The sequence below is a fragment of the Carcharhinus amblyrhynchos genome, chromosome 10, assembly GCF_965287045.1.
Source record: "Carcharhinus amblyrhynchos chromosome 10, sCarAmb.v2.hapA, whole genome shotgun sequence".
NCBI lineage: Eukaryota > Metazoa > Chordata > Chondrichthyes > Carcharhiniformes > Carcharhinidae > Carcharhinus > Carcharhinus amblyrhynchos.
Genome location: NC_137333.1, coordinates 427608 through 452196, shown reverse-complemented (window position 1 = coordinate 452196; position 24589 = coordinate 427608). Strand labels below are relative to the sequence as shown.

General features: G+C 50.9%; 2 protein-coding genes across 2 annotated transcripts in view; one reads left to right on the top strand and one right to left on the bottom strand.

Annotated features, from left to right (window-relative positions):
- Positions 1-3428, top strand: part of col4a2 (collagen, type IV, alpha 2) — a 50907-nt gene extending 47479 nt beyond the window's left edge. Inside the window, 1 exon segment of the mRNA XM_080198015.1 lies at positions 1397-3428. Coding sequence (XP_080054141.1) covers positions 1397-1657 — 261 coding nt within the window. The 3' untranslated portion in view covers positions 1658-3428.
- Positions 3429-5536: 2108 nt separating this feature from the next.
- On the bottom strand, positions 5537-23804 carry rab20 (RAB20, member RAS oncogene family). Its single transcript, XM_080198036.1, has 2 exons — positions 23494-23804; positions 5537-7035 (listed from the first exon to the last, which is right to left on the bottom strand). The coding sequence occupies exons 1-2, from the start codon at positions 23663-23665 to the stop codon at positions 6521-6523; spliced, it is 687 nt and encodes a 228-aa protein (XP_080054162.1). The 5' UTR covers positions 23666-23804; the 3' UTR covers positions 5537-6520.
- Between the last annotated feature and the right edge of the window lie 785 nt (positions 23805-24589).

Sequence of the window (24589 nt, the reverse complement as noted above, 5' to 3'; positions counted from 1 at the left end):
CTCAGGCAGCGCTTCCTCCGCCCTCTCAGGCAGCGCTTCCTCCGCCCTCTCAGGCAGCGCTTTCCTCCGCCCTCTCAGGCAGCACTTCCTCCGCCCTCTCAGGCAGCGCTTCCTCCGCCCTCTCAGGCAGCGCTTCCTCCGCCCTCTCAGGCAGCGCTTCCTCCGCCCTCTCAGGCAGCGCTTCCTCCGCCCTCTCAGGCAGCGCTTCCTCCGCCCTCTCAGGCAGCGCCTTCCTGATCACAACAACTCGCTGCATGAAATAAAACTCTCCTCATCCCCCCATCCCTCCCGTTCTTTTCCCTTCAATCCCCAGCTTTTCCAATCCTGCTGCCGGTGGAAACAGTTTCTCCCGATTTCCTTCATCAGTGCCCTTCCTGATTTTAAACAACTTCATTAAATCTCCCCTTAACCTTCTCGGCTCCAAGGAGGACGATCCCAGCTTTGCCAGTCTCTCCACATTCACACCCCTGGAACATTCTGATAAATCTCAGATAGATTTGGCAAGGTTCCGTCAGTTTGCTCCCTCAGGCCCCTGAGCCACAGAGAGTAAACAGAACGGGAACTGACATTCCTAGTTCCTGTTCCGAGTGGAAGGCAGGAACACCCTGTCCGCCTGCCCCCTGCCCGCTCCCCCCACCCCTCCTCCCCCCGCAACCCCTCCTCCCCTCCCCGCCCCTCCTCACCCCCAACCACTCCTCCCCCGCCCCTCCTCCCCCCGCCCCTCCTCCCCCCGCCCCTCCTCACCCCGCCCCTCCTCCCCCTGCCCCTCCTCACCCCGCCCCTCCTCACCCCCAACCGCTCCTCCCCCGCCCCTCCTCCCCCGCCCCTCCTCCCCCGCCCCTCCTCCCCCGCCCCTCCTCCCCCGCCCCTCCTCCCCCGCCCCTCCTCCCCCGCCCCTCCTCCTCCCCGCCCGCTCCTCCCCCCCAACCGCTCCTCCCCCCCGCCCCTCCTCCCCCCCGCCCCTCCTCCCCCCCAGCCCCAACCCCTCCCCTCCCACCCCTCCCCCCCCACCCCAACCCCTCCCCCCCCACACCCAACCCCTCCCCCCCCCACACCCACACACCCACACACACACACCCCGGTTAAACTGGCAGTATGTACAGGTTGTACTTTTCACTGATGGAGCAGCCTGCCATTCGACCCTAAGACATAGGAGCAGAATGAGGCCAGTCGGCCCATCGAGTCTGCTCCCCCATTCAATCATGGTGATATTTTTCTCATCCCCATTCTCCTGCCTTATTAATCAGGAACCTATCTACCTCTGTCTTAAAGACACTCAGTGACCCGACCTCCACAACCCTCTGCCCTCCCTCATTGTAAAGCTGGCTAAAGTCCGAGAGTGATGTGAAGTTAGAACTCTGTGCTGTCTATATTCACGTTGTACTTTCCGTTACAGCATACAGGGGCTGGCGGTGAAGGAGGTGGACAGTCCCTGGTCTCTCCCGGCAGCTGTCTGGAGGATTTCCGAACCACCCCTTTTGTGGAGTGTAACGGTGCCCGTGGCACCTGCCATTACTTTGCCAACGAGTACAGTTTCTGGCTATCCACCATCGACCCCAATCAGCAGTTCACCAAGCAGCCGGTGCCTGACACACTGAAGGCCGGACAGTTACTGACCCGCGTGGGCCGATGTCAGGTCTGCATGAAGAATTTATAACAAACACTGCCTGCAGTTAAACAACCAAATCACTGTCCCCTCCGCATTGCTCAGGGTGAAGGCAACAAGGTGATGGGACAGAGAGGAAATGGAAATCCAAATTCTTTTATGCAATTGCGCTGTCTTCCAACTTGTTACCTCATATCACAGATAATATCTGCCTGAAGGCCCATCTAAATACATCACTCCGCTATAAAGCTCACTTAACTTCATTAACGCACTACATTTAATTCATTCTCTTTAAAGCTTAGCACTCAATAAGCTGCCATAACTAATGTTATACAACTTAATGTTCACCAGTTAATCTCAGTCAAACTTGGCGGTTGTGACTCCGTGGGTAACCCACTCTCTCCCAAACTTTCGGGTTCAACTCTGAGATTGAAACCCTTCACTCAGGCTGACACTGAGGGGGTGCCACACTGTCAGGGGGGCTGAGATGTTGGGTAGACAGGAACAACCCAAGCACAGTAATTACTCCAGTGTCTGTGTCAACATTGATTGGGAAAAAATCCTCATTACTTGCAGTTTATGGGATCTTGCTGTGCATAAGCTGACTGCTGTGTTTCCTAAATTACGTAAGTGACTACACTTTTAGAAATGCTTCATTGGCTGTACATTGCTTTGGGATCTCCTGAGGATATGAAGGGTGCTATAGAAATGCAACGATTTCCTTTCACTGCCTGCAGACTCATTTAAAAGCAGTTGGACTTTGGGAAGCGTTAGGTGGTGTGAGGGGTTTCTGAGTTTGCTGTGTCCAGGGAGCTGAGTCCACACAGCTGGAACTCCCCTGCTGATGCTGCCCTTGGCCAGAGGGAGATATTCCGGTTGGGGGGTTGGGGGGGGTGGGGGTGGATTTGCACCCAGATTCTCCCAATGGGAACCCAGTTGGGGAGGCTTCACAAGGAGGGCACAAACTCTAAAATACACCCTCCCCCTGCTCGTGGCATCTCCTAAACTTGCCTGACCATGGAAAAACACTTACACAAAAATCATTACATTCAAGAATCCACATTTAGAGAGCAAATATTTAAAGGCTTTTAATAAATTAAAGTTTCACACCAACATCAACCCAGTGTCAAGTTCTTTCACATTGTGTCTGTTGAACTCTGTCCCACTGTCTGGACCGAGATATGAAACTGATTCTCTGTCTGCTCAGGTGCTGTGCGCGATCCCACGGTGCTATTCAGAGATCTGGAATTGGTTTATTGCCTCTGCCCAACATTCCAACGCCATTAGAACAGCTCCATTCACGGTTGGTGGGATCCAGCTGTGTGCAAATCGGTTGGTGTGTGCAGTGACAGGATAGCACTGACTGTACGCGGAAAGTTATGGTTGTGCAGAGTGCTGGACCAATCCACGTTCTCTCCCAGGGCTCCGCACAGTCAAATATCACCTGTTTACTTGCTGCTTTAATGTTACATAACAGCCCAGTAATTTATGAATGTTCAGTAATGATATTGTTATTGGCTAACACTGGTAGTTACAAGAATTAACAGATAAACAAAGGTGCTATTAGTAATTTTCTGTCCATTGGGTGTGAACTGGGATTGAATCTGAAAGGATTTTAAAATGAACGGTGAGAATGCAACATTGGCCATCAACAAAACAACCAAATTAATCACATTAATAAGAACCAATAAGATCTTAACAAGAAGCTCGATTTGTTAAACCAGCAAATGTCTGTACATACCATTCCTTTTTCATTCTATTGTCCGGCAGATGAAACTTCTTAAATCAATGTAATTATATAAATTAAAAGTATTTTACCAGATACTGATTTCTTTGATGTGGGTTTACTATTTTCCTCCATTTCTGATGCAGAACGTCCAGTCAATGTTCTCCATTATCACCTCCTGCAGCAGCGTCTCGGAAACAGAGCTGGAATCACAGTGTGACGGGTTCCATTACAAACATGATCATTGCAGTTATTCTATGGGAACGACCCTCCTGATGGGTCCACTCTCCGGTTTCTCTCTCAGGCTTTCTCTGCAGAGTGACTTGCTCCACCGTTTCCAAGACTGACTCAATACAACCCCATTGCTGTGGGTCTGGAGTCACGTGTACGCTCCAAAGGGATTTCCATCCCTAAAGAACGTTAGTGAATCAGGAGGGTTTTTTTTTAAAACAATCCAATAGTTTCATGGTGACCATTACTCTCAGCAGGATGGATAGTCAGAAACTGTTTCCCAGGATGGAAGAGTCAATTACTCAGGGACACAGGTTTACGGTGTGAGGGGCAAGGTTTAAAGGAGATGTACGAGGCAAGCTTTTTTTTACACGGAGGGGGCCTGGAACTCACTGCCAGGTGGAGGGAGTGGAAGCGGATACGGTAGTGAGTTTGCAGGGGTGTTTTAACAAGTACATGAATAGGATGGGAATAGAGGGATACGGTCCCCAGAAGGGTAGGGGGTTTTAGTTCAGTCGGGGGCAGCATGGTCAGTGCAGGCTTGGAGGGGCCGAAGGGCCTGTTCCTGTGCTGGAATTTTCTTTGTTCCTATAGGAAGCAGTGTAGTGATATTGTCATTGTGCTGGTAATCCAGAGAGTCAGAGCAATGCCCTGAGAACGTGGGTTCAAATCCCACTGCAGCAGATGGTGAGATCTGAATTTAATAAAAATGTTAATATGTACCAGGAAACCATTGTTGATAAAAGCCCATCTTAAACATCTTCACGGATGGACAATAAATACTGGTCCAGACCGGATATATCCCCATCAATGGCTTTTTAAAAATTAGTTAATTGACTGAATTCAAAGATTATGAGGGACTTGGACACAGCAGCTATCGCCCTCAGTTGGAGGGTCAGTCAGGAGGGGACACAGGTTGAAGGTGAGGGGTAGGAGTTTTGGGGGGGGAATTTGAGGAAAAGGTTTTTTCCCCCCAGAGGGTGGAGGGGGTCTGGAATGTGCTGCCTGGGAGGGTGGGGGAGGCGGGATGCCTCACATCCTTTAGAAAGTATCTGGATGAGCACTTGGCACAGTGTAACATTCAGGGCGATGGGCCAAGGGCTGGCAGGTGGGGTCAGGTGTTTCTAATGTGGACTCGATGGGCCAAAGGGCCTCTCCTACACTGTGTGATTATGAAATACCCACACATGAACTAGAACTCTGTTCCAATTTATTCTTTTATGGGATATGGGCATCACTCACAAACCCAGCATTTATTACCCCTCCCTAATTACCCTCGAACTGAGTAATTTGCTATGTCCATTTCAGAGGGCAGCTCATCGCTGTGGGTCTGGAGTCACCTACAGACCAGGTGAGGGTGACAGAGTTCAACCCCGCTGTCAGTGCTTCCCAACACACCTCTGGCCCCGAAAACAGTCTGTGGAACACCTCCTATTCCCATACTGGGAATTTCAGTTTTAACTCCATTTCCCCTGTTTTTTTGTTCCATCCTCTCCATCTCTCTCACTTCTCCAGGGAATTTGCTACCTTTTTGAGTTTTGGTTTTTTTTGTGCGTGTTGGGGCCTTTGTCGCGATGGACAGACACAACATCAAACATCTAAACCGTGCACACGTGGCTCATTCCCAGCACAGGGGGTCCACGATTCACTGGGTCTGAGAGTAACCGACCGCAGAGCTGAAGGTAAAGATAGTTTTAGTTTAATTACATTTTTAATCATTTTAATTATTTTCTCACAACACACCGGGGAGGAGGGGGTCTCACAGTTTGCCAGTCCGCCCCCGCACACCGGGGAGGGGGTCTTGCAGCTCGCCGGTCCGCCCCCTGAACACTGGTTGGGAACCACTGCCCTCAAGGGCATTATTGAACCAGATGGGTTTTTACGAGTCAGTGACCATTACTGAGGTGGATTTTCAATCCCAGATTATTTTATTAATTGAATTTAAAGGGGTTTGAAACCCTTTCCTCGGAGCCTCTACTGTCCAGTGACACCACCACCAGGCCACCTGCTCCCAAACTAAAGTCTCAGGATTTACTGCATTAAAAGGTGCTATATAAATGCACATTGTGATAATTAGTACCAGGTTACTAGTGTAGTAATTGAAATATTAAAACATCTGCAAAGTTTGAGATGCAAGTGCGGTAGACAGTTCAGGGTAACTAACAGGCAATATGATGGGCTGAATGGCCTCTTTGGACATTAGAAATCTTTAACTCAAGAATGGGATGGGTCAGAAATAAAATGTAAAGTTAAAGCGTAGTATGAAATTTGGAAATGTTTAAATTATTGACTTTGTATAAAGTCAGGGAACGTGAACAAATTCCCCTTTCTGAATAAAAGTGTACAATCCAAGGCACCGGGGCTAATTCCACAAACACTCAGATTCAACAGTTCAAAAAGTCAATTTAATTTTCTCCAATCTGTTAATACTTGGCATTCTTTAAAAAAGACAAAACAAAATACTGATTATAATCTGTCAGGAACAGTGACAATAAAACATATCACAGCTTTTATCTAATTTCAAATCATTAATTCACAGCAAGGAATTCTTTTGGTAACAGAGAGTCTGCAGTTACCACACTGCAGTTAATTCAAAGCCCCTGTCCCCTCAATAATACTACAGAGGGTCCCAGCAGTTTGTTTCCAGTTACCTGTCAAATGAACCTGTGACTGTTGTTTGGTTATTTAATCCCAGCTAAACAAGTCAATGAAAGGGACACTGATGGTTTAACAGCTCCCACTATCCAGAGGACAGGGAGTTTAGCACTTTTTTCACAGCTGACAGTGTGCTAATCTGTTCATTCTAGCAGGTGGTGGCACAGAAATTGGAACGGAATGATGATGTGGATCCACAGGGAATCTCAGATGGTGCACGCAGCACCATCCACTCCCCCAGGACACTCACTGCATTAATCCTCTCTCCATCGCAAGTTGCAGAAAGAATCCAGCCGCTGTGCTCAGGTACAGCAGGGTGATTTACTGGGTTTGGAATTCCTGTCTCTCAGCTCCACAGTGTCAGAGGGTTTTGCTGGCTTCTTCCCAATGCCAGCCACAACCAGCTCAAAAACAGTTTCAAAGAGCAGGTCCACATTGGAACCAGTCTTTGCACTGGTTTCAAAACACATTTTCTCGGCCACTGGGAAATCCTGTTCATTCAGCATCTTGCTTTTAATGAGCTGTTTGTACAGATTAATCGCGTCCTCCCTGAAGACTTGCTTAGCTGCTCTGGGAGCGGGAGGCGCTGGGGTTGCCCCCTCTCCCTCGGTTCCATCCGTCTCCGTCCACTCCTCTGTTAAATCCGATTTATTTCCCACCATGACGAAGAGGCAGTCAGGCCGAGCACTGTCAGTCAGAATGAGAAACCTCTCCTCCAGCTCCCGGAGACTCTGGCGATTTGTTACATCGTAAGTGAGGATCACAGCAGAAGCTCCGCGACAGTACATGGAACCCAGGCCATGGAACTGCTCCCTTCCTGAAATAATAATAACAGTCAGAGAAACGGACACAATCCCAGGCCAGATCCCGCCCCCCCCCCCAAACAAATCCTGCTCACGGAGCTATCCCATTGGGTGAAATATCAAACCCAAACCTTGTCTGTCCTATCAGGAGCAGTTACCATGGTTACTGTGCATCACTACACACTGTGGGATCTTGCTGTGTATATGCCATTATCCCATATTACAAAACTGACCACTCTTCAAAAAGCTCTTCAATTGGATGTCTCCAGGGTGCGAAAGGCGCTATACAAAGGCAAACGTTTCCTTCTTTCCATCCAAGTCACTCAGCTGTGAGCAGATACAGGGACTCGGCACAAGCTGTGCCAGCGCTCTGCCACTATTCTACCCACTCGCCTGGGGGCGGGGGCGCAGCTACTTGCACCCTCACTCCCCCCCACCATGCAAACCCCCTCACCCCACCCGATCACACACACCCCATTCACCGCCCCCCCCCCCCCACTCCACTCCGCTGGCCATGCACCCTCCCACCCCCACTCCCCCCCACCATGCAAACCCCCTCACCCCACCCGATCACACACACCCCATTCACCGCCCCCCCACTCCCCTGGCCATGCACACCCCCCCCCCCAACCCAGCCACACACACCCCATTCACTTCTGCCCCCCTACTCCCCCCAGCCACACAGGCCCCCCAACCTTCCCCCCCACCCCACTCCACCCCACCATCGGACTGTGACAGACACCATTGCCTGGAGCTCCAGGCAGAGACCTTCACACAAGCTCTGGGTGAGCTGCCAGCACAGGGCCACATCCCCCTTCATCAGTTACAGGATCAAATATAAGACGGTATTTTGTGACATGGGGACAGAGCTGTGCCTACTCGAGTTTACCAGATTGAGGGGTGATCTCATTGAGGCATTTAGAATGATGACAGAATTGGAGGGTAACTCATTCCCCTGCTGGGGGAATACGGAACAAGGAGGCAGAGTCTTAAAACTGGAGCCAGACCGTTCAGGAGGGTAGGACTCTCTCTGTCTCCCCCCCTGAAGTTGTGGGTTAATCACTGATTGAGGGCTGGGTGGATGGAGTTCAGAATTAACCATGAACAGAGTGTTTGACGGAATGTGAAACATTGGTTATTATAATAAGTTTCTTTTCTAATAAGAGGAACTGTGGTGAATATGATTCTAGGAACATTCTGGCAGGGGGCGACGCACTGTCTCCCGCGTGGTTTCAGTCACAGTCTGAAGTTGGGATTCTGACAATCCCCAGTTCCACACAAATAACCTTAAACCCTTCGTGAGGAAAGTAAACATTGTGTAAAATGCTGATGTTGAAATATTTCACCGCTGACATCAACAAAATGACAGAAAAAAGAGACAAATTACGAAAAGCAGATACTGGCACCAAACTTAACTTCCTAACCAGACACACCAAGTTTCACATCAGACACTCTGTCCAGTCGAGTGAAGTGTCAAAGGTGAGATTGGTAAATAACTGAGGAATTATCACACCCAAAGGTTGGATAACTCGACGGGGACACAGGAATTTCCGGACAAAGACCAGGATCCGTCGAGTCTATCCCGGCATTCCCAGCAAACAGAGTTATTGACCAATCAATCTCTATCATCAGTCTACAACGAAGACAGCAAAACCCTCGGTTGTGGAGCGATTTGGGAAAAATCGGAGGATGTAAAATTGCCTGCTCCTCTCAAACACCTCCACAAACCACAGCGTGTCTCCAATTACCCACAGACACCGTAGGATAAAATCCTACAGTGCAGAAGGAGGCCATTCAGCCCATTCAGTCTGGACCGACCACAATCCCACCCAGGCCCTATCCCCAAAACCCTATATAGTTACACTAGCTAATCCCCCTGACATTACAGGGCAATTTATCACAGCCAATCAACCTGACCTACACAGCTTTAACTGTGGGAGGAAACCGGAGCACCCGGAGGAAACCCACGCAGACACGGGGAGAATGTGCAGACTCCACACAGACAGTGACCCAAGCTGGGAATTGAACCCGGGTCCCTGGCGCTGTGAGGCAGCAGTGCTAACCCACCGTGCCACCCTGTGTTGCTAATATTCTCTAACCCGAGATCTATCTCATTTGCATTTGAATGAATTGATCAAATTGCAATGTTTGGTAACAAAAAGGTCAGCTTGTGGTTTGAGAAAGGCCAATGAGGGCAGGTAAAAGTGGGAGGGTTACTGAGGGTGGGACAAGCACTGGGTCCAGGTGGTGAGGTGCCACACTGAACAATGAGTCAACTCCAGACCCCAGGGAGCAGGTGACAACGACCGAGAATGTGGACACGTCCCATCTGGTACAAGACCAAATAGAAAAGGAGGTTGCTGAGACCCTCCCACAGCGCGGCACTCCCTCGGCACCGACCCTCCCACAGCGCGGCACTCCCTCGGCACCGACCCTCCCACAGCGCGGCACTCCCTCGGCACCGACCCTCCCGCAGCGCGGCACTCCCTCGGCACCGACCCTCCCGCAGCGCGGCACTCCCTCGGCACCGACCCTCCCGCAGCGCGGCACTCCCCCTCCGACAGCGCGGCGCTCCCTCGGCGCTGACCCTCTGACAGCGCGGCGCTCCCTCGGCACTGACCCTCTGACAGTGCGGCACTCCCTCAGCACCGACCCTCTGACAGTGCGGCACTCCCTCAGCACTGACCCTCTGACAGTGCGGCACTCCCTCAGCACTGACCCTCTGACAGTGCGGCACTCCCTCAGCACCGACCCTCTGACAGTGCGGCACTCCCTCAGCACTGACCCTCTGACAGTGCGGCACTCCCTCAGTACCCGCCAGGAATACGGACTCTCAGGTGCCTGGGAATTTTTACTGAATCTTTTTAACGCTCCGGTTAAGCCACAATCGGAGTTTTGTGCCCAGTGTTCATCACTTCATTAAAGATGTGAGAATCCTCGAGAAATATACCAGATGATGAGGGTGATTTTAACCTGAAGGCCGGGTTGGGGGAGCTGGATTGTTCCCCCTGGAGTGAAGCAGATTGAGGGAGAGATGGTCGAGGTATACACAATTATGACAGGTTTAGATAGTCAAGGAAAGGCTGTTCCTGTTGATGGGGGTACAGAGATTGGAGTCTTTGGGTCAGAGATAGAGGGTGATGTGAGGAAGAACTTCCTTCCACAGTGAGGGTCAATGACCTGAAACTCATCCCAGACAAGGCTGGCTGGAACACAATTAGGATGAAGTTAGATGGAGAGACATTCTACAGGAGAGAGAGCAGGGCATGGGACTGACTGCATTGCTCTAGAGAACCAGCATAAACTGCATGGGCCGAATGGCCTCTCTCCCTGCTGTAATAACTGGTGCTCAGATCTACAACCTTTGGATTGGGGAAGTTACCAAGCTCTCAGAGCAGGCACCCAAATGCTTTAATTACAGTCAAATAGCTGGTATCTAGGTGGGAAATGCAACTCAGTGTTAGTGCTGACTTTCCCAGTAGAAGCTTTGAAATGTGCACCCTCATCAAAACAGCTTCTTTGTATTGCAAGAATCGAGACTCGTCTCTAACAGTAGATCATTCGAAGCCAGCTTGTTTCACTCCCTTTGTGTGACTTGGCAAGCAACCAGTGTCCTCACCGTACCGTTAGCCTTTTCAAAGTTCCTGTTCACTTTTGCAACTGCTCACATCCACCAGTCCCGGGCCCCTGCCCGTGCCCCCGCCGCCTGCCCGGGTCCCCTGTCCCCTGTCCCCTGCCCGGGTCCCCAGTCCCCTGCCCCCAGCCCGGGTCCCCTGTCCCCTGCCCCCAGCCCGGGTCCCCTGTCCCCTGCCCCCAGCCCGGGTCCCCTGTCCCCTGCCCCCAGCCCGGGTCCCCTGTCCCCTGCCCCCAGCCCGGGTCCCCGTCCCCTGCCCCTGTCCCCTGCCCCCTGCCTGGGTCCCCGTCCCCTGCCCCCTGCCCGTGTCCCCTGCCCCTGTCCCCTGCCCCCAGCCCGGGTCCCCTGCCCATGCCCCCTGCCCCAGCCCGTGCCCCCTGCCCGTGCCCCTGTCCCCTGTGACCAGCTTCTGCGCCTTTGTTCCCAAAACCCGGGCATGAGTCCAACATCGTTCAGGAGGGTGATTACGGATGAAGTGCCTCACTGATCTTAAGGATCGGTGCTGGACAGACATTACTGCCATTAATCTCACCCAGATGGAAATCTGAAACAACTGGGGAAACATTCACGGGGGATGGTGCGAGACAGGGTTTATTTTAAATGACTCTAGCGTCATTCTAGCTGCCTGGAAAGGCAGTGGGAGCAGATTCACTGATAACTTTCAGAAGGGATTTGGGTAAATAGTTGTAAAGGAGAAATTTGAAAGGCCACAGAGCATGAGCAGGATAAATTGGAGCACTCTACCAAAAAACCAGCACAGGCTTGATGGGCCGAATGGACTTTGCAGGTTTGATAGGAAAGTGGAACCTGATGTGAGAATATTTTCACATTGAAAAGATCTCACTGGTGTGAAAAACTATTGGCAGCAAATCTGTTGGTGTGTGTGGGTCAGTGGCTGGGCTTGGTAACCAGGCAGTGCCAGGGGTTGTGGGGGGGGACAGCGCCAGGGGTTGTGGGGGGGGCAGCGCCAGGGGGCACAAACACTGCTCCCACTGCCCTTTCAAGCAGCTAGAATGACACTAGAGTAATTTAAGAGTAACTTAGACAGGCACATGAGTGGGTTGGAGATGGGTGGATATAGGAGATTGTTTTAAATAAGGTTCATTAGCATTGGGACGTCCCTGGTAATGTAAATGGGTATAGTATGATAATAATGTTTTTCCCTTTTCATTCACAGGTTTTAAGTCGGTCCGCCTTGTGTCCAACGAGGGGCATACACGCGATGGGTCGTACTTGGGCTGCTCTTGAATGTTCGAGATTGGCCTAGTGCTTCATGTCGTTAGTGTGCGCTTAAACTGGACCAGATACTGGGCAAGACGACAGCTCAGTGACTATCACTGATTGCTGTGCAGACACATGGATTTGGGCCGGTGTCTGTGGGAATTTGCGCATTCTCCCTGTGCTTGCATGGGTTTTCTCCGGGTGCTCCGGTTTCCTCCCACACCCCAAAGATGTGCTGTTAGGCTGATTGGCAGGAATAAATTGTCCCTAAATTAGTTTCCCTCAATGTGGATGGCCATAAAACATTAGACAGGGGTCATGGGTGGAGGGGGGACTGGTGGTGTTGAGATGGCAGCGCGGGCTCGTTGGGACGAAGGACCTGTTTCCCGGGCTGATTTTGTTCTTTGTTCCAGATCACAACAACTCACCAAATAAAAAAAATGTTCTCCTCTGGTCCATTTACCAATTCTCTTCGATCTGTATCCCTCTGCTTACCAAATCAATCGCCACTAATTTACTCTATCCAAACCCTTTGTGATTTTGAACACCTCTATTAAATCTCCCCTTAATCTTCTATGCTCCAAGGAGAACAATCCCAGTCTCTCCGCATTCACTGGGATCACTCACCCTGGGAACATTCTGACGAATCTTGTCCAAACCCTCCCCAAGGTTTTGACATCTTTCACAAAGCACATTGTGCAGGATTGGGCACAGCAGAGGCCTGAGCAATGGATTAGGAAAGACGCAGGAATCGATCTTGCCTTTCACGCTCTGTTTCTGATTCTTAAATCCAGAGCCCAGCTTTTTAACATTGGCCCAGTAACACACAAAACATCCAGCGTTGTGCAAACAAATCTATGTCCACAACGTTCAAAGCTATTTTTGATCTTGTTTTAATGTGTGTGGCTGGGGGGGGACGGCCTCAGCTGGACAGTCAGTCACAATCTGAGTTGCCCCTCACGTGGAACAAGAGCCCACATCTTCTCTGGCCTGTCCTCAAGTGTTGATGGTTCTAGAGTTTCTGAGCAAGGTTGGAAGCTGGGAGTTACACCCAGACCAGTTACCGGGCTACAGTTGGCGATGGTCGCAGTCAGTGAGTGTGGGTGAGTGCGTGTGCGTGCACACGTGTGTGTACTTGAGTGTGGTTGCAGTTGGTGTGCTCCAGTCTGTTGGGAGCGTGTTCCAGTTGGGACTGTGGGATTCTAGCTGGGTGTTTGAGGTTCTGTGTCAGCGGGTTATGAATCAGTTCCTACTCCCCATGTATATAAAGCAGCTAGCTCTGAATCAATCACAATATTTATTCTCCAGCTACTACAGAGAAGGGACTTTACCACACAGCAACACTAACCCAGGTCCAAACAGACCTTTAGCTTAAAATAAAAGCTAGGCTACGTTAGAACAGAGTTAGAGAATTAAACCAAACTTGACAAAATACCAATCAAAGATCAGGATCACAATCTGAACTGATAAACTAGAACGTAAGAACATAAGAAATAGGAGCAGGAGTAGGCCATCTAGCCCTTCGAGCCTGCCCCGCCATTCAACAAGATCATGGCTGATCTGAAGTGGATCAGTTCCACTTTCCCGCTTTCTCCCCATAACCCTTAATTCCCTTGCCTATCAGAAACCTATCTACCCGTGACTTAAATATATTTAGCGAGGTAGCCTCCACCACATCAATGGGCAAAGAATTCCAGAGATTCACCACCCTTTGAGTGAAGAAGTTCCTCCTCAACTCTGATCTAAACTGCCCCCCCTTATCTTGAGGCTGTGCCCTCTAGTCCTGCTATCCTTTCTGAATGGGAAGAATCTCTCTACCTCTACCCTATCCATCCCTTTCACTATCTTATACATCTCTATAAGATCCCCCCTCATCCTTCTAAACCCCAACGAGTACAGACCCAGTCTATTTAGTCTCTCTTCATAGTCTAACCCCCTCATCTCTGGTATCAGCCTGGTGAACCTCCTCTGCATTCCCTCCAAGGCCAAAATATCCTTGCGCAAGTGCGGCGACCAAAACTGCACACAGTACTCCAGCTGCGGCCTCACCAGTGCCCTGTACAGTTGCAGCAAGACCTCCCTGTTTTTATATTCTATCCTTTATAGAAGCTTATAGGATTGATTAATAGCTCTGAACAAAACAAGCATAGATTCAGATGGAGGTCCTCGAGCCTGTCCTGTTATTTAATTACACCACAGCTAATTTGTACAGTGTGGCACAGTAGGTTAGCATTGCTGCCTCACAGCTCCAGGGACCCAGGTTCAATTCCCGCCTTGGGTCACTGTCTGTGTGGAGTCTGCACATTCTCCTTGTGTCTGCGTGGGTTTCCTCTGGGTGCTCTGGTTTCCTCCCAAAGATGTGCGGGTTAGGTGGATTGGCCATGTTAAAATTGCCCCTTAGTGTCCTGAGATCACATACCAACAGACTCGAGAACAGCTTCTTCCCTGCTGCCATCAGACTCTTGAATAGTTTTGCCTCACATTAAGTTGATCTTTCTCTACACCCTAGCTATGACTGTAACACTACACTCTGCACCCTCTCATTTTCTTTTCTAAGAACAGTATGGTTGTCTCTATAGCACACAAGAAACAATTCTTTTCACTGTATGCTAATACATTTGACAATAATAAATCAAATCAGAAAAGATGTGTAGGTTAGAATAATTAGCCCTAGTAAATGTGTGGCTTGTGGGGATAGGCAGGAACGAGCATCTTGGTAAGAGACAGCGAGGCAGAGTTGGAGCAGATCTGATCGGCCAAATAGCCTCTTCCTCACTGGAGATTCTTTGATTCTTTCTGAACTCCACCTCGATTCAGTAACTCCGAAACCCCTCATCCGACAGAACTTTATCAATCTCAGGTTGGGAATTCCAGATTTCCGTTCCCCCTGTGTGAGGGAGTACTTCCTGACACCATCCTCTCAACAGCCTGTCTCCAATAGAATCACAAAAACCCCTACAGTGCAGAGAGAGGCCTTTCGGCCCATCGAGTCTGCACTAACAACAATCCCACCCAGGCCCTATTCCCTGCTAATCCCTCTAATTTACACATCCTGGGACACTACGGGGTGATTTATCTCGGCCAATCAACCTACATCCAGTTCTGCCCCCTCGTTTTAGACTCCCCACCGCCCCACCACCACACTCCCCCCTCCGCCCCCCACCCTCTCCACTCGATCACCCCTCAATCTTCTAAACCCAAAGGGATATGAACACAATCAGTGCAACTGGCCGCAGTCATTTAACCCTTTCTGCCCCAGGATTAATCTGGTGAATCTGAGCCGTGTCCTTTCTGCTGAGCCGAGGGGCCCAGTTACTCCTGAGTTTTATTTAATGGGAACCGTTCTGTACTCCAGCAGCAACTGAGCTAAAGGCTAACATTCCATGAATCTGTTTCACGGTGGTTTGGTACACGTCCACAAGCTTTCAGTGATTGCTGTACTTGGACCCTGAACACACTCTGTTCCCCCACAGTTCCACAGCTTCCCATCAGTCAGGAAAACAGCTTTCATCTTTGTGGCAAATGTCAAACTGGGAAGCTAGTTAAATATTGCAGGATCAAGTGATGCAGACTATCGTGGTCAGAAATCTGACAAAGACACTGAAACAAACTCCTGACAGATCAAACTAAGTTGGCCCCATCAGTCTTGTGATCCTTCAGGGCTGGAGGGAGAGAGCGCGAGTGAACTTTAAAAACAAGATATCAGACAGCACAACCTCAGTACAGGCAGCAACATTGCACAACCCACACTCTATTCATGACTCAGAATAAAACCTGTGTTACACAACCCTGGAACTAACCGAGAGATTGCACAAAATTTGCATTATTGCAAGTTATAACTGGACTGGTATTTGAACAATACTGTACTTCACAGACTCAAGATGAGAATGAACTGAAACTTATTAGTACAGCTTCTCAAATTAATCCTGCCAACATCCTACACACCCCCCATTGTTAAAATAATCCACTCTGCAGTTAGCAACAATGCAGTGGGAATTTACTTGAAACTTATCCAAGTGTAGCCCACGAGAAACTTTTCTGCCATCTGGTTTTTACAACACAGAACAGGCCATTCAGCCCAACATGGGATACTTGCCCACCCCCCATTCCCTCTTCACCTCACCCCATCAGCAGCTCCTTCAGCTTGTGAGAAGTTACTGAATGGGACTGGCCTTCACTGGGCAATAAGCAGAATGTGGGTCTCTGTCTCCCACCACAGCATCAAACCTGGCCAACGTTCAAATCCCCAACAAGAAAAGTGTCAATTCTGTACAAAAAGGGAAATGAAGAGAAGAACCTGCCTTCCTGTAGCACCTTGCACCTCCTCAAGGAATCCTGAAGGGCTTCACAACCAATCAGCTGCTTCTGAAGTTATTTCAGCAAATACAGTGAATTTGTGCACAGCAAGATCCCAGAAACAGCAGTTTACAAGACTATTAGCCTCGATTACGAGTTGATAAGGTCGACACTAACTACTTCAGGGTGGGGGTGGGGGTGGGGGTGGGGGTGGGGGTGATTCCAGAGCAATGGGGCAGAATCTTACAATTGGAACCAGACTGTTCAGGGACAAAGTCCGGGAGCATTTCCTCGCACAGATGGGGAATGGAAACCTGGAACTCTCTCCCGATATTAAAGCCGATGAGGGGTCAATTGGTCAACCAGGCCAAAGTCAACTTGAATGGGTGAGGATATTGTGGGATAAACAGTAAAGGTGGGTCACTGGGGGGTGGGGTGTGACTCCAACACAATTTAGTAGAACAGTGTCATGGGCTCAAGGGGCCGAATGGCCTCCCCCAATCCCCTAGTCCAGGACAATGGGGTGGGATTTAGCCCCGGACTTACCGAACTATAATCCATATCCCCACTCACTCTGCATCCCCATTCAGACACATTGTCACCATCCAGCACCACCTCTGCATCCGAGTTCCTCCCCCCATTCCCCGGAATATCCCCCACCAGTTATCTTCCTTGCTATCTTGCAGGAGTTTCAAATGAAAAATAAGAAGGAAGATTCCAGCTGTGAGCAGATGTTTCCTCTTACCTGAGATACTCATTGTACAAATCTTATTGGACAGATGGGGTATGGGCCATTGAGAATGTTTCTCTGCTACGTACAATTCCTAGGAGCTGCGACACGGTAGCAAGTGCTTCACACTGCTGTCTCTCAGCGCCAGGGACCCGGGTTCAACTCCCGGCCCGGGTCACTGTCTGTGTGGAGTTTGCATGTTCTCCCCATCTGTGTGTGGGTTTCCTCCGGGTGCTCAGGTTTCCACCCACGCTCCAAAGATGTGCAGATTAGGTTGATTGACAGTGCTAGGTTGTCCTTTATTGTCCAAAAAGTGTGTAGGTTAGGGGAATTAGTGGGATAAATATGTGGGGTTACCAGGATAGAAAAAGGGTAAGATGCTCTGATGGAGAGACAGTGCAGACCGATGGGCTGAATGGCCTCTATGATGTATTGTGAGGAGGCAGACTGGCTCCAGAGCTTTTGGTATTACGTATCTTAGCAAAAATCACTCCTGAATTGAGCAAGGTGTGTTTAGCAACACAGCTGCTGTAACTCCTGTCAGAGTTCAAACCATTTCTGAGGATTCTCAAATGTCTGTCTCAGTAACTTCCCACTCCCAGCAGTCCAATAACTAACCAAATAAACATAACTCTCCCTGTGTTATCCGGTAGGAGAGAGAGGAATCATCGCAAACTGGAGGAGAAAGATGAGAACTGAGAACTAACTGGCAGAAAAGATTAACTAGCTAACTAACTAGCTAACTAACTAGCTATCAATCAACATGAGTCACCCCCCCCCCCCCCCAGAAAAGATGGCCCTGATCGAGGTCTTTCAGATTACGAAAGGGTTTGACAGGGATCCCCGGCCAAGCTGTGTCCATCGGTGGAGAAGTCCAAAACCAGCATAGAGTCATGGAGGCTTACAGCACGGAAACAGGCCCTTCGGCCCAACCTACACATGCTGTCCTTTTTTAAAACTCCTAAACTAGTCCCAATTGCCCACGTTTGGCCCATATTCCTCTATACCCATCATACCCACATAACTGTAGCAGACATAAATAAAATAGTATACTCATAAATCCATGAAAGAACTTGGAAGAAAAGTCTTCATCCAGAGAGGAGTGAGAAAGTGGAACTTGCTGCCCAGGGGAGGGAATAGCACAGGTCCAGATCCCAGGAAGGAGAAAGAAATAGAAAGCTCTGCTGATAGGGTGAGACGGGATAGGTGGGAAAAGGCTCACGTGGAGCGTAGAGGTGATGGGCCGAACAGCCTGTTGCTGTACAGGACATTCCACCTGGCTCGATGATTGGTTGTGCTGGTCTCTGCTGGGTTAGTATATTAAATGGCCAGAGCGGCTCATTGCGATCAACAGTTTGTTCTGTTTAAATATTTTCAAATCAGCATCTTAATGATTTGAGAGAGTTGGAGATTTGAGGTTGTCACAATGGCCTCAGATTCGGAATCACAGAGTGAGTGTCGGGTCCACAATTGCGGATAAAGGAGATTGTCTGTCGTTTGTGAACAACGTGAATGTCTTTAACATGGGAAACAATTCCAAGGAGTTTCCCAACCGCAGTTAGCCACACAGGGAGACATTGTCAAAGAGGTCGATATTCCATGGATATTCCAGAGGGCTGTGGGGCTGGAGGAGGTTCCAGAAATGGGGAGGGGGTGTAGGGAGCTGGGAGAGGTTACAGAGATAGGGAGGGTGTGTAGGGGCTGGAGGAGGTTACAGAGAGAGGGAGGGGATGTAGGGGGCTGGGAGAGATTACAGAGATGGGGGGGTTGTAGGGGCTAGAGGAGGTTACAGAGAGAGGGAAGGGTGTAGGGGGCTGGGAGAGGTTACAGAGATAGGGAGGGTGTGTAGGGGCTGGAGGAGGTTACAGAGATAGGGAGGGGATGTAGGGGGCTGGGAGAGGTTACAGAGATAGGGAGGGTGTGTAGGGGCTGGAGGAGGTTACAGAGATAGGGAGGGGATGTAGGGGGCTGGGAGAGGTTACAGAGATAGGGAGGGTGTGTAGGGGCTGGAGGAGGTTACAGAGAGAGGGAGGGTGTGTAGGGGCTGGTGGGGTTACAGAGATAGTGAGGGGTGTAGGGGCTGGAGGAGGTTACAGAGGTGGGGGGGTGTAGGGGCTGGAGGAGGTTACAGAGATAGGGAGGGGGTGTAGGGGCTGGGAGAGGTTACAGAGATAGGGAGGGGGTGTAGGAGGTTACAGAGATAGGGAGGGGGTGTAGGGGCTGGGAGAGGTTACAGAGATAGGGAGGGGGTGTAGGGGCTAGAGGGGGTTACAGAGATAGGGAGGGTGTGTAGGGGCTGGAGGAGGTTACAGAGAGAGGGAGGGGGTGTAGGGGCTGGAGGGGGTTACAGAGATAGGGAGGGGGTGTAGGGGCTGGAGGGGGTTACAGAGATAGGGAGGGGGTGTAGGGGCTGGTGGGGTTACAGAGATAGTGAGGGGTGTAGGGGCTGGAGGAGGTTACAGAGATAGGGAGGGGGTGTAGGGGGTTACAGAGATAGGGAGGGGTGAAGTACCATGGGGAGGGGATTTGAAAACAAGGATGAGAATTTTTTAAATCACAATACAATGGGTGAGGAGGATAGAATTGGGTTGAAAATTTCTGATTTAAAAACTCCTTTCCAATCAAAGTCAGACAAAAGGACAAAAAGTCAAATGTTTTTGAAAGGTGGCGAAATGCACAGGGAGGGATACCACCCCCCCTGCCCCCCAACACACACACACACACACACACACACACACCCTTCCCCCTCTCAGTGAACTGGGTCAAGCAAATATTTACAGCAGTTTGTGCAGTTGGAGGTCACAGAGAGAGAATAAACAAACAGTTCTTCAACAATCTCAGCTAAATCCCCCTTAGACCAGCACACCCTCAAAGCACAAAGGCTGGGGGAGATAAACAGTGACGAGTGCTGATCTCCACCCGCTCCCAGTCAAACAATATCCTGATTTTAACATTCTCATCCAGATTTGCAAATTCCCTCAGGCTGGAATTTCGTCCCCCTCCCTCTCTCTGTAACTTGCTCCTGTTCCACAACTCCCTGAAATCTGCATTCCTCTAATTCTGGCATCTGGGTCTCGCCGGATTTTAAACATTCCACCATTGGTGGTCATGCCTTCAACTGGCTAAGCCCCAAGGTGGGGACTTTCTATTGAAATCTCTCTCTGTCAAATGTGTTCTCCTCCTTGAAGACATGCCTTGGAAACGCCCGCTCTGACCAAGCTTCTGGTCACCTGGATAAATATCTCCTTACGAGGGGCATCGGTGTCAGATTCTGTTTGAGAAGCAGCCGGGATATTTCATTATGTTACAGGCAGTATAAATATAGAAGCTCTGGTTAATAGGGAGTGGTTCCCCTCAAGCTGACTGCAATATGTCACAAACCCTGTACCTGGCACAGGTTTCACCCAGTGCTGGTTTCATATGCAGGCTTGTTATGGTTAAAAATGATTGGATTTTTTAGATCCTAAGGGAACACAGGGATATTGGGATAGTGACAGGGCGGCACTCCCTCAGCACTGCCCCTCTGACAACCCACTGAGCAGAGGGAGAGATCTATTCACTGAACAAATTAAGTTTATTTATTAGTCATAAGTGAGGCTTACATTAACACTGCAATGAAGTTACTGCGTAATTCCCCTAGTCACCACACTAAGGCACCTGTTCGGTTAAATGCACCTAACCAGCACATTTTTCAGACTGTGGGAGGAAACCGGAGCACCCAGAGGAAACCCACGCAGACACGGGGAGAACGTGCAAACTCCACACAAACAGTGACCAAGCCGAGAGTCAAATTCAGGTCCCTGGCGCAGTGAGGCAGCAGTGCTAACCACTGTGCCACCCTCGATCAGAACCCAACAGAACAAGGTGCCAAACCACTGCTGTGTAGAATGTTTAACATTAACCGGAAACTAGTGCCAGACTCAGAAGATCTGACATCACACCAGTTCAATATTAATCAACTAACTCAAACAGGAGTCCTTAATGATCCCTTTCCACACTGGATTCAAATAGCACTCGCTATCGTTCCAGCATAATCCAGAACCCTACACACCCTGGATATTCTCTCTTCCACCTTCATCCGTCGAGGAAAAGATACAAAAGTCTGAGGTCACGTTAACAACAGACTCGAGAACAGCTTCTTCCTCGCTACCAGACTTTTGAATGAACCTACATCACTAAGTTGATCTTTTTCTACACCCTAAGTATGACTGTAACATTACATTCTGCACCTTCTTTCCTTCTCTACATGTGTGATGTGGAGATACCGGCGTTGGACTCGGGCCACAGTAAGAAGTCTCACAACATCAGGTTAAAGTCCAACAGGTTTGTTAGCACGAGCTTTCAGTGCGCTGCTCCTTCATCAGATGAATGTGCTCACCTGATGAAGGGGCAGTGCTCCGAAAGCTCGTGCTTGTGAGATTTCTCATTGTTCTCTGTGTACAGTATGCTTTATACAAGAAACAATCATTTTCACTGTATACTAATATATGTGACAATAATAAATCAAATCGGTTGTCCCCAGTAAACAGGGTCAGTTTTGCCCTCAGTAGTAGTTTGGGCTTTTACCCCCCACTGTGGGTAGAGTTTGGAAACTGGCCTGTTGTGTCCCAAATGGGCACATTATCCCCCCCCCCCCCGCCGCCCTTCACCCTGTTTCAGGATGGGGGTGGGAGTTGAGGTGGGGATAAAGTTATGACTTGGGGGGGGGGGGTTACCCCCTGTGTGGTATTAGTGTGAGAGCAAGGGTACGGTGTTGGGCCATTTACCCCAGGGGTATCGGAGTGGGGGAATTACTCTCAGGGGCTGGGGCCCAGACACTGAGCTACAGTGTCCCAGATGGACACTCTGTACTAACAGGGTCCCCCCCCCCAGGGTGGTCTCAGGGTGGGTGGGGGGGGGGCAGGGGGGTAAGGCTCCTGCATTGACCTGCTGTGTCCCAGATGGACACACTGTGCTATCGGGGTTCCCCCCCAGGGGAGGTCTCAGGGTTATGTGGGGGGGGAGGTCTCAGGGTTATGTGGGGGGGGAGGTCTCAGGGTTATGTGGGGGGGGAGGTCTCAGGGTTATGTGGGGGGGGAGGTCTCAGGGTTATGTGGGGGGGGAGGTCTCAGGGTTATGTGGGGGGGGAGGTCTCAGGGTTATTTGGGGGGGGGGAGGTCTCAGGGTTATTTGGGGGGGGGGAGGTCTCAGGGTTATTTGGGGGGGGGGGAGGTCTCAGGGTTATTTGGGGGGGGGGAGAGGTCTCAGGGTTATTTGGGGGGGGGAGAGGTCTCAGGGTTATTTGGGGGGGGGAGAGGTCTCAGGGTTATTTGGGGGGGGGAGAGGTCTCAGGGTTATTTGGGGGGGGAGGTCTCAGGGTTATTTGGGGGGGGGAGGTCTCAGGGTTATTTGGGGGGGGGGAGGTCTCAGGGTTATTTGGGGGGGGGGAGGTCTCAGGGTTATTTGGGGGGGGGAGGTCTCAGGGTTATTTGGGGGGGAGGTCTCAGGGTTATTTGGGGGGGGGGGAGGTCTCAGGGTTATTTGGGGGGGGGAGGTCTCAGGGTTATTTGGGGGGGGGAGGTCTCAGGGTTATTTGGGGGGGGGAGGTCTCAGGGTTATTTGGGGGGGGAGGTCTCAGGGTTATTTGGGGGGGGGGAGGTCTCAGGGTTATTTGGGGGGGGAGGTCTCAGGGTTATTTGGGGGGGGGGAGGTCTCAGGGTTATGTGGGGGGGGGAGGTTTCAGGGTTATTTGGGGGGGGAGGTCTCAGGGTTATGTGGGGGGGGGAGGTCTCAGGGTTATTTGGGGGGGAGGTCTCAGGGTTATGTGGGGGGGGGGGGGGAGGTCTCAGGGTTATGTGGGGGGGGGGAGGTCTCAGGGTTATTTGCGGGGGGAGGTCTCAGGGTTATGGGGGGGGAGGTCTCAGGGTTATTTGGGGGGGGGGAGGTCTCAGGGTTATGGGGGGGGGGAGGTCTCAGGGTTATGGGGGGGGGAGGAGGTCTCAGGGTTATTTGGGGGGGGGGGGGGGGAGGTCTCAGGGTTATTTGGGGGGGGAGGTCTCAGGGTTATTTGGGGGGGGGAGGTCTCAGGGTTATTTGGGGGGGGGGGAGGTCTCAGGGTTATTTGGGGGGGGGGAGGTCTCAGGGTTATGGGGGGGGAGGTCTCAGGGTTATGGGGGGGGGAGGTCTCAGGGTTATGGGGGGAGGTCTCAGGGTTATGGGGGGGGGAGGAGGTCTCAGGGTTATTTGGGGGGGGGGGGGGAGGTCTCAGGGTTATTTGGGGGGGGAGGTCTCAGGGTTATTTGGGGGGGGGAGGTCTCAGGGTTATTTGGGGGGGGGGAGGTCTCAGGGTTATTTGGGGGGGGGGAGGTCTCAGGGTTATGGGGGGGGAGGTCTCAGGGTTATGGGGGGGGGGAGGTCTCAGGGTTATGGGGGGGGAGGTCTCAGGGTTATGGGGGGGGGGAGGTCTCAGGGTTATGGGGGGGAGGTCTCAGGGTTATGGGGGCGGGAGGAGGTCTCAGGGTTATTTGGGGGGGGGGGGAGGTCTCAGGGTTATTTGGGGGGGGGGGGGAGGTCTCAGGGTTATTTGGGGGGGGGGGGGGGGTAGGCACTGACCTGCCGTGTCCCAGATGGACACACTGTGCTGTCCCCACTGTTTGAGAAAGAAGGCTCCGCCGACAGTGCTGGCTGTGCTCTGGAAGCGGCGCTCGGTGTAACGTTGCAGGAGCGAGCTCTTCCCCACATTCATATCACCCAGAATCACAACCTTCACATCGGGTTTCATCATCCTGGAGCCGGGAGCCCTCCGGCTGCCAACTCAGCTCCCACCCGCTCACTTCACCCAAACTTTCCTTGTGATCCGAACGGAAACAGGCGGAGATTCCGCTCTCCCCACCCCCAAAACAGCGCTCCGCCCGGACACACACACACAGACACACAGAGACACAGACACACACACACAGACACAGACAGACACACACACACAGACACAGAGACACAGACACACACACACACAGAGACACACACACACACACACAGAGACACACACACAGAGATAGGGACAGAGATAGAGACACAGATAGATAGAGGGACAGAGATAGAGACAGTCACAACCCTCCCCCCTCCCTGTTTTCAGACTCGGAGTTTTTTTTGACTGTAAAAAGTTTGCTGAGGAAGTTTTGAACTTTGCCAATCTCAGCAGCTCCTCTGCACTCTGTCCACATTCTCAGACTCTGCACCCGGGGGGGGAGTTTTCTCCAATTAAATGTTGGGAACAGCAATGTTTCTGGTCCCCCCCCCCCGGTACAATTCACTGAGGACCTGTTTGCCTCCCAAGTGAATGTATTTTTGTGCCCAGGGACCTGTTGTTCACTTACTGACCACTGTGGCAATGGTTTGGTATCAGATCTGTTATTAGGGCCATAAACAGTCTGGTTCTGTTATAAACAAGGGAGAGGGATCGAATTTCTAACCAGGGAAGAGAGTTTGGAGTAGGGACTGAGAACAGTGGCTTCAGTCTTCCCAATATTTAACTCCAGGAAATGTTTGCCTTTCCAGTACTGGGTGTTGGATAAACAATCTATCCTAGAAACCCGACAGTAAAGAAAGAGGCCATTTGGCCCATCGAGTCTGCACCGACCACAATCCCACCCAGGCCCTACCCCCATATCCCTACATTTTTACCCACTAATCCCTCTAACCTACACATCTC

What these genes read in the sequence shown, in the direction of transcription:
- rab20 (XM_080198036.1), bottom strand. Translation starts at nt 23,665, where the DNA reads ATGATGAAACCCGATGTGAAGGTTGTGATTCTGGGTGATATGAATGTG. An exon ending in GTCCATCTGGGACACGGCAG is followed by an intron (nt 7,036 to 23,493) that starts GTCAGTGCCTAC and finishes TTATTATTTCAG; the next exon opens with GAAGGGAGCAGTTCCATGGC.